A 9,860-nucleotide genomic window follows, 5' to 3' on the forward strand; every position below is an offset into this window, starting at 1 on the left:
CCAGAGCCCTTTCTGCTGAGCTGCTCTCTAGCCACTTGTCTCCCAGTCTGTGCTGGACCTGTGTCCAGCATTAGTTCATCTGAAGTGCAGCATCTGACATTGGCTAGGTGATCCTGCTTGGCAGAGGGATTGGACTGGATTATCTTTAGGGGTCCCTTCCAACCTAAACCATTCTGTGATTCACGTCATTGCTGATCACCTAACGCTCCAATCTATCTAGACCTCTCTTCAAGGCTTCTCATCCCTCCAGGAAGTCAGTAGCATGTCTCAATTCAGTGCATCTGCAAACTTGCTGAAGATTCATTTCATTTCCTGTGCTCAAATCATGGCTAAAAATGTTGCAGATGGATAGTAACTCTGCAGAAAACTCCGAGGTGAGCCTTAGCTTACATTGGACAAAACAGGAGCCACCAGCAAAGCAGTCCAATGATATTCCGGGCCATATGAGCAGTGGAAGTGACGATCTCCCTCTGCAGAGGACGCTTTCTGCCTGAGGCAGTTGCAGCTCACAGATGTAGTGACACAAGCAGTGATCCACTTCAAGAAGCACCGGGCCTCTGTGTAGGATCTGGGGTCTGGTTTTTGAAAAGCTATGGTGTTATGCTATTAGATATCCCATAAAATTTGTCTGTTTCATAAACAGGGATGATAGGAGGAAACTGCTAGCCATTGCTTCAGAGCAAAGAAGTAAAGGCAGGATCCATACAACCTCACAAGACTTTATTGCTCCTAGATCCATTTAGATATGAAATGTAGGTGTGAAATATGCCAATACAAACATGCTATTGGAACAGTTTCTCCATTCAAAGTATTGGGAGGAAATGCACTTTTGCATAGAGGGAAAGTGTCATCATCTTCTACTACATCTCCACAGCCTATGAAAGAAGTCATGAGAATGATTTTGTAGACAACCTTCAAAACCGTGAAGATGAAGACTTCTTACACATCAATCACAACGATGTCCTTTCTTATTCCATGTTATTCCATATGGTTCCACTTTTGCCTAACATCTTCATGTAGGGGTTGATTCAGTTATCTAAACAGAAAAGGCTACTGCTTCCCAGATGTGCTGTTACTGAACAGCCAACTTTTTGGCATACATTTGGCATACTTGATTCAGTTGCCCACCCAGAGAGAGACTCTGCCCTCTTGGGGCAGCTGAAGCCCTTCAATAAGACTGGCGAATATGACCTTGCACCTACAGGAACCTTTCTGAATGACAAAGATAGTGCAGAAGTGGGGTAGTCCAAGACATCTCAGGTGGGACATCTGATTTCTCTCCTTTGACTAGAAAGAGAAGTCTGGGCAACTGAGTGAAAGTTGTGGAAAAGATCACGCTCATCCCTTCTGGCATCAGGGGGAATTTTGCGGGTCTTGGGATCTGCTTTGGAATAAGAAAGATAAACAAATGTAATTTCCATAGGTTGAAAGCTTTCCACTTTGAAGTGGACATCAGTAGAGGCAGAATTACCATCATGCTCTGCAGAGGAATGTCATGTATTTTATATTGAATTATGCCTACCATTGTTTTAGGTTGTTGGTGTGTGTGTTTTGGCTGGAATAGAGTTAATTTACTTCACAGATGTTCTTATGATGCTATTATTTAGATTTGTGATGGAAAGAGAAGTGATAACACACCAACATTTTGGTTATTACTGAACGCTGCTTACACTTATTCAAGGGGTTTTCTGCTTGTTGAGTTTCCCTGTGGTGTGTCTGGACCTGGCAGGCAGATAAGCACCACAAGAGTTCATTCACCTCCCCGCCTCCTGTGAGGAGGATGAAGGAGAGAACTGCAAATACATATATATATGTCTTAGGCCTAGTGAGTTGAGATAAGGAAAATATATTAAGAAAAGAAGTGGGAAAGAAAATAAATGATGCAGTTGGTATAGACAGGATGATTTCAGTTGCTGTGAAAATGATTTCAGTTGCTGTGAAAACGTTTCCTTCCACTTGCATATCAACCAATGCTTGGAAGAGATGGGATGCACCTGCCTGGCAATTTGTGGGGGTTACCATGAATCAAATTCAAAACAATGATTACCATAAAGACCTCACCCTTTGAACTAGGAGAAAAGATAACACTGTAAGTAGGTGCCTCTCTCTAGCTGACAGAAGGACCATCAGTGATTGCATCAGTAAGTTTCAGAGTCGATTCCCCTGGAGGCCCAGGGGAAGATCTCCCTGTGCTGATGAGCTGGGTTAGGCTCCTGGGCCCAACGGGAGCTCCTGGCAAGCGGGCAGCACTGCAGAGAGACAGCTCTGCCCAGGAGCAGCTCCTCTGCACAGCACAGCAGGGCTGGGGGCACTGCCTGCAGGGGACAAGGGCGTCTGAGAGAAGGGAGGGAGATGTTAAAGGCAGTGTGGAGGGGGGACACTGAGAGCTCATAGTGGGAGAAATCTTCAGAGCCCTGAACAGGGTAAGTCTCTGGCTGCAGGGTAGTGCAGCTGTTGTTCCTGGTGCCATCTCCAGAATTGCTGGCAAATCCCACAGCCTATGGGATCTTTCAGGAAGACTCTCAGAGTTTCTTTGGATAAGAGGAGAATGACAAACTCCAGGGCAGGGATTACCTGCCAAAGCTGTCAGAGGGAAAGGAGATGAGGGTTCCTTCTCACAGGGCTGGCTGCAGGCTTTGCAGGCAGGGTGCAGGCAGGGGTGGCCAGGGCTGTGGTGCAGAGCAGGGTCCCTGCTTTGCTTCAGGGGCTGTGTGCCAGTGCACGGCCTCTGCTGCCCAGGGAGCTGCCCAGGGTGCTGAGGGGAGAAGCTGTGGGAGGAGGGATCCCCCATCAGGGTAAGGTCCTGCTGGCCATCTTTGGGAGAGATTCTTGAAAGGGAAGACCAACACCTGCTGTACCTGAAGGGAAGGCAGTCTCTGAGGTCTCTGCTTTCAACTTCCTGCTTTGGAGGACAGTCAGGGGGATGATAATGGTATTGTCAGGATTGTAGAAGGGACTGAACCTCACAGAGCATTACAGTGAAATGGATTTTTAAGTCTTTGAGGAACATCACAATTTCACCCCACAACCTTTAGCTGACAGAAAACACCAGTACCACCTTCATTGTTTCTTGTGGGATTGTTGGATGTCCTTCTCAGCACCTGCAGATAGGAAGATTCCTCTGGTCAGTGGGAGCCTGAGATCTATCTCTGCTGTTCTTTACCATATACTGAAGGGCAGTACTGACTCCTGCTGAGCCCAAAGAGCATCTGAATGGTGTCTGTGGCACCCTGAGGCAGAGAAATACAGAGCCCTAGGCAGGAGCAAGTCTTCTCCAGATGAAGATACAGTGAAGATGCAGTCTCAGTGAAGATGTTTTCTGTGAAGTATGGTTTAGGTTTTGCTCAGAAAAGTCTCTCTAACATGTCACTGTCTTTTCCTCCATGGACACTCAACCATGCCCTGAGGCAGCAAATGTCCAACAGCAGCTTCCCCACAGAGTTCCTCCTGTTGGCATTTGCAGACACACGCAAGCTGCAGCTCCTGCACTTCGGGCTCTTCCTGGGCATCTACCTGTCTGCCCTCCTGGGCAATGGCCTCATCCTTACAGCCGTAGCTTACGACCACCACCTCCATACTCCCATGTACTTCTTCCTCCTCAACCTTGCACTCCTTGACCTTGGCTGCATCTCTACGACTGTCCCCAAAGCCATGGCCAATTCCCTCTGGGACACCAAGACCATCTCCTCATCGGGATGTGCTGTCCAAGTCTTTATGTTTGCTGTCTTTATTCCAGCAGAGTTTTATCTTCTCACCATCATGGCCTATGACCGCTACATTGCCATCTGCAAACCCCTGCACTATGGGACCATCATAAGTGGCAAAACTTGTGTCAACATGGCAGCAGCTGCCTGGGGTAGTGGGTTTCTCCATGCTGTGCTGCACACTGCCAATACCTTTTCCCTCCCCCTCTGCCAAGGCAATGCTGTGGACCAGTTCTTCTGTGAAATTCCCCAGATCCTCAAGCTCTCCTGCTCAGATGCCTCTATCCGGAAAACTGGTTTTGTTGTTTTTACTGCTTGTTCACTTTTTGTGTGTTTCCTTTTCATTCTTTACTCCTATGTGCAGATTTTCAGGGCTGTGCTGAGGATTGCCTCAGAGCAGGGCCGACACAAAGCCTTTTCCACGTGCCTCCCTCACCTGGCTGTAGTCTCCATGTTCATCAGCACTGGCACATTTACCTACCTGAAGCCTCCCTCTATGTCTTCCCCATCCCTGAATCTTTTCCTGGCAGTTCTGTACTCGGTGGTGCCTCCAGCAGTGAACCCGCTCATCTACAGCATGAGGAACCAGGATCTCAAGGATGCAGTGTGGAAAGTGATGTCTGAGCATTTTTCACAAGCAATAAAGTGCTTCTCTTCTGCATATCACTGATAATATAACTCATTACAGACCAAGATATTGTTTTCATTTTCTTTTCCTTTTATTTTTACTGATGATAATGCGGTCCAGAAAGAAAGAAGATTATTGAGTTCCATAGACAAAGCAGAGCTCTGCAACATCAGGCAATACGAAAGGGGTCGGTTAATTATTAGTTATCCAATTGGTGAAATTTCATAGACTGCATTTCGTGAATCAGTCCAAAAACATCTCCTGGGAAAAAAAAAAAAGTGAACTTCATGATTCGTGTAGTTCCTTTCCTGATCGGGCCAGTCCATAAGTCTCTGATTCTGAAGAAGGCCATCTATCTGTGCGCACCTTTTATGGCCAAAAACCACTTGTGTGGGAGGCAGCCAGAGGCAGTGCCCCCCACCAGCTGGCTCTGCCTTCCCAGCCTGACCAGCACAGCCCTGCAGAGTGCCCCCACAGCCCCAAGCACCACAGCTCCCCTACTTCATTTGCTGCTGTGGGGCGAGCCCAGCCTGGGCTGTGAAGAGGTCAGGGAATTTTGGAGCGCTAGGGAGGGTCTGGGCTGTGTTGTCCTCATGGCAGAGACAGGGAGGACCAGCAGAGCAGGGGTTGGGCTGCGCCCTTGGGAAACACCCTGGACACCCTGGCAGATCCTGCCCCAGGACAATGGTCCCAGAGCAGCCCCTCACAACCACCATTGCCAGCACTGGGCTCTCACCCCAGCTCACACAGATGGTTTCTTCCTTCAGCTATGGACACCAAATGACTACATCAGGAGTCCATGTTTGCCTTGTCCATATGAGAGTACACATGGTGTGGGTGTGGTGAGACGAACCTGAATGAGCCCAAGTGCCACAAGCTGTTACCTAAGGGTGCCATCATGTCCAGTGGGACAGACAGAGTCTCAAGATAACTTCCCATTGGAGGTATGGCCCTCTGGAAAACCAGCTGAATAAAGCAATGCTAGTCATCATGACATGCAGTCACAAGTGGTGTCCTTCAGGAGCCAGTCTTGGGCCCAGTGTTTTTCAACATCTTTATCAATGACATAGATGACGGAATTGAGTGCACCCTCAACAAGTTTGCAGATGACACCAGGCTGAGTGGTGCAGTCAAAACATTGGAAGGAAGGGATGCCATCCAGAGGGACCTGGACAGGCTGGAGAAGTGGGCCCATGAGAACCTAATGAGGTTCAAAAAGGCCAAGTACAAGGTGTTGCACTTGGGCTGGGGCAATCCCAGGTATTCATATAGACTTGGAGAAGAAGAAGTTGAGTGCAGTCCTGTGAAGAAGGACATGGGGGTCCTGATGGATGAGAAGATGGACATGAGCCGGAAGTGCATGCTTGCAGCCCAGAAGGCCAACTATGTCCTGGGCTGCATTAAAAAAAAAGGAGGAGTCCAGCAGGGAGAGGGAGGTGATTGTCCCCCTCTACTCTGCTCTTGTCAGACCCCACCTGGAATACTGTGTGCAGGCCTGGGGCCCCCAGCACAAGAAGGATGTGGAGCTCTTGGAAGGCATCCAGAGGAGGGCCACAAAGATGATCAGAGTGCTGGAGTACCTCTCTGATGCAGAAAGTTGAGGAAACTGGGCTTGTTTAGCTTGGAGAAGAGAAAGCTCTGGGGAGACCTCATTGCAGCCTTCCAGTATATAAAGGGTGCATATAAACAGGAGGGGGAATGCCTGTTTACATGTGTTGATAGTGATAGGACAAGGGGGAATGCCTTAAACTAAGGCAGGGGAGATTTAGGTTAGAAAGTAAGAAAAATTTTTTCACTCAGAGGGTGGTGAGGCACTGGAACAGGTTGCCCAGGGAGGCTGTGGATGTCCCATCTCTGGAGGCATTCAAGGCCAGGCTGGATGCAGCTCTGGGCAGGCTGCTCTAGTGGCTGGCAACTCTGCCCAGAGCATGGGTGCTGAAACTAGATGATCTTTAAGGTCCTTTTCAACACATGGCCATTCTATGATTCTATGATTCTATGACTTTCACACCAACTCCTTCACTGAAGAGTTCTCGACTTTTTCCTAAACTATATATACAGTTCTTGATTCACTTTTCCACGAAGAGAATCATAGAATCATAGAATATCCTGAGTTGGAAGGGACCCTTAAGGATCATCAAGTCCAACTCTTGACACCGCACAGGTCTACCCAAAAGTTCAGACCATGTGACTAAGTGCACAGTCCAATCTCTTCTTAAATTCAGACAGGCTCGGTGCAGTGACCACTGCCCTGGGGAGCCTGTTCCAGTGTGCAACCACCCTCTCTGTGAAGAACCCCCTCCTGATGTCAAGCCTAAATTTCCCCTGCCTCAGCTTAACCCCGTTCCCGCGGGTCCTGTCTCTGGTGTTAATGGAGAAAAGGTCTCCTGCCTCTCGACACCCCCTTAAGAGGAAGTTGTAGACTACGATGAGGTCTCCCCTCAGCCTCCTCTTCTCCAGGCTGAACAAGCCCAGTGCCCTCAGCCGTTCCTCGTACGTCTTCTCCTCCAGGCTTTTCACCACCTTCGTAGCCCTCCTCTGGACACTCTCCAACAGTTTCATGTCCTTTTTATACTGTGGTGCCCAGAACTGCACACAGTACTCGAGGTGAGGCCGCACCAGCGCAGAGTAGAGCGGGACAATCACCTCCCTTGACCTACTAGCGATGCCGTGCTTGATGCACCCCAGGACACGGTTGGCCCTCCTGGCTGCCAGGGCACACTGCCGGCTCATATTCAACTTGCTGTCTACCACGACCCCCAGATCCCTCTCTTCTAGGCTGCTCTCCAGCGTCTCATCGCCCAGTCTGTACGTGCAGCCAGGGTTTCCCCGTCCCAGGTGCAGGACCCGGCACTTGCTCTTACTGAACTTCATGCGGCTGGTGATCGCCCAGCTCTCCAACCTATCCAGATCCCTCTGCAAGGCCTTTCCACCCTCAACAGAGTCCACAACTCCTCCAAGTTTGGTGTCATCAGCAAACTTGCTCAGAATACCTTCTATTCCTACATCCAGATCGTTTATAAAAATATTGAAAAGTACCGGCCCTAAAATGGAGCCTTGAGGGACCCCACTGGTGACCGCCTGCCAGCCTGACGCAGCCCCATTCACCATAACCCTTTGGGCCCTGCCCGTTAGCCAATTGCTCACCCATCGTATGATGTTTTTATTTAGCTGTATGGTGGACATTTTGTCCAGTAGGATCCTATGGGAAACCGTGTCAAAAGCCTTGCTGAAGTCCAAAAAAATCACATCAGCTGGTTTCCCTTGGTCCACCATACGGGTGATCTTATCATAAAAGGAAATCAGGTTAGTTAGGCAGGACCTACCCTTCACAAACCCATGCTGGCTGGGACCAATGACTGCTTTGTCCCCCAGGTGCGCCTCAATACGTTCGAGAACCATCTTCTCCATGATTTTACCAGGCACTGATGTGAGACTGACAGGCCTGTAATTGCTAGGGTCTTCTTTCTGACCCTTCTTGAAAATCGGCACAACATTTGCCAGCTTCCAGTCTACTGGGACCTCTCCAGATTCCCAGGATCGTTGAAAAATAATTGAGAGAGGTTCCACGATGACGTCCGCCAGCTCTTTCAGCACCCGGGGATGAATCCCATCCGGACCCATGGACTTGTAGGGATCCAGGTGGAGTAGCAAATCCCGCACACGTTCAGGGTCGGTTGGGAGTTTGTCATCCCCACCGTCCCGGTCCTCCAGCTCAGGGCACCCTGGGTCCCGAAGCCCATCATCGGCATTGAAGACAGAGGCAAAGAAGGCGTTAAGCGTCTCTGCTTTGCCTATGTCATTGTCTGTGAGGAGACCTTCCCTATCAAGGAGCGGCCCTATGTATTCTTTAGTTCTCCTTTTTCCATTCACATATCTAAAAAAAACTTTTTATTTTCTCTCACAGACACAGCCAGCTTCAACTCTAGGTGTGCTTTAGCCACACGAATTTTCTCCCTACAAACACGAACAGCATCCCTGTATTCTTTCCATGACACCCGGCCCTCCTTCCAGTAGCGAAACACTCTCTGTTTCTGCCTAATCTCCATCAGAATGTTCCTGGTCAGCCACGCCGGCCTCCTGCCCCGCCTGCCTGACTTGCAATATTTAGGAATTGCCTGATCTTGTGCTTCTAGGAGGCATCGCTTAAAGAATGACCAGCACTGGTGGACATCGAGGCCTTCAAGAGCAGTTTCCCAGGGGACCTTGCTGACTAGTTCCCTGAGCAGCCTGAAGTCCGCTTTCCCCATATCTAGGGATGAGGTTTTGGTGGCACTTTTCCTTCTGTCACCGTAAATTTTGAACGCAACCACTTCATGGTCGCTATGACCGAGGCGGCCACCAATCACCACATCTCCCACCAGACCCTCTCTGTTTTCTAGCAACAGGTTTAGGAGGGCACCTTTCCTAGTTGGCTCCGTTAGCACCTGCACCAAGAAGTTATCGTCTAGGTTCTTCATGAACCTCCTGGACTTGCTCGTGTCAGCCGTGTGGCACTCCCAGTTAACGAGGTGGTCATTTCTTTCAGTATGACCTGGACTTGCTAAAGGCAGCATCGGGAAACGTGAGTCTTGATGTGTGGGAGGCCTTCTGAAGCATGAGCTGGTTGGCAGGCAGAGTACCTGAGAGATTGTGCAGGGCATCCCCTGCACCCACTGCTCCTGGGTGAGCTGGGAAGAGACCTTCTGAGCACAACAGCTCCTTGTAGCCCTGTGGATGCTAGCTGTGAGGTCACTTGTGTCCCGCCAACTGGCTGGCCAACATCAAGGAGGCAGAGCCTCTGAGGTCATAAAAGGCCATCAGAAAGCTACCCCCAACAGGGTGAAACATTTCAGGATGCCAGGGGAAATCTGGGAGAATAAAGGTGGGAGATTTGGGGGAGAGAAGATTTGCTTGGCTAATATAAAGGAAAGATTTTGAAGTGGTAAAAGGGGTTCTGGTAAGGCTGATGCTGCCGCAATACTCACTGGGAAAATATTCATGTTATGTCCTGGCAATATTTCTAACCAGGAACGTTAAAACCTTGTGCTACCCTAATTACTATGCTTCACCATGGAAGGAATCCACTGCTCTAATAACCTACCTCAAATCCTACCTTTATCTTAATCTCCCAAACATGGCAGCTGTTACCATTAATCTTAACCTATTGCTTTTACCAATCCCTAGCCCTTAATCACTAACATTAAATTGCCATCCTTAGCACCAACTCTCGTCCCGTAACAAATAACATAATGAAACCCTAACAGAGATCTAACTCATACCATAAACACTGACTGTCTACTCAAAGCAGAACTCACAAGCATCCCTCTAAAATGCTGCTCAACCCCTATCCTGGAAGGCAAATCTAATCCCTAAACCCTAACCTGAACACCTGATCCTCACATACCTTGTTCTTGCACTCTTATCACAAAATTGAAGTGGTTTCACCCCATGAGGCTAGGAGGGGCTTGAGAGGTCCTGCAGCAATTGCTTGGTCTTGGAGGAGGTGACATGGATCTGGTCAGGCCATAGGGCTCAAGGAGGAGATT

General features: G+C 49.1%; 1 protein-coding gene across 1 annotated transcript; it reads left to right on the forward strand.

Moving 5' to 3' along the window:
* The first annotated feature begins 3,363 nt into the window (after positions 1-3,363).
* LOC137847134 (olfactory receptor 14A16-like) lies at positions 3,364-4,374 on the forward strand. The gene has a single exon (XM_068665440.1). It carries the CDS (start codon positions 3,364-3,366, stop codon positions 4,372-4,374), a length of 1,011 nt encoding a protein of 336 aa, XP_068521541.1.
* The last annotated feature ends 5,486 nt before the right edge of the window (positions 4,375-9,860 follow it).

This window comes from Anas acuta, chromosome W (assembly GCF_963932015.1).
Source record: "Anas acuta chromosome W, bAnaAcu1.1, whole genome shotgun sequence".
Classification (NCBI taxonomy): Eukaryota; Metazoa; Chordata; class Aves; order Anseriformes; family Anatidae; genus Anas; species Anas acuta.

Coding starts and splice junctions, on each gene's coding strand:
- LOC137847134 (XM_068665440.1), top strand. CDS start 3,364: ATGTCACTGTCTTTTCCTCCATGGACACTCAACCATGCCCTGAGGCAG.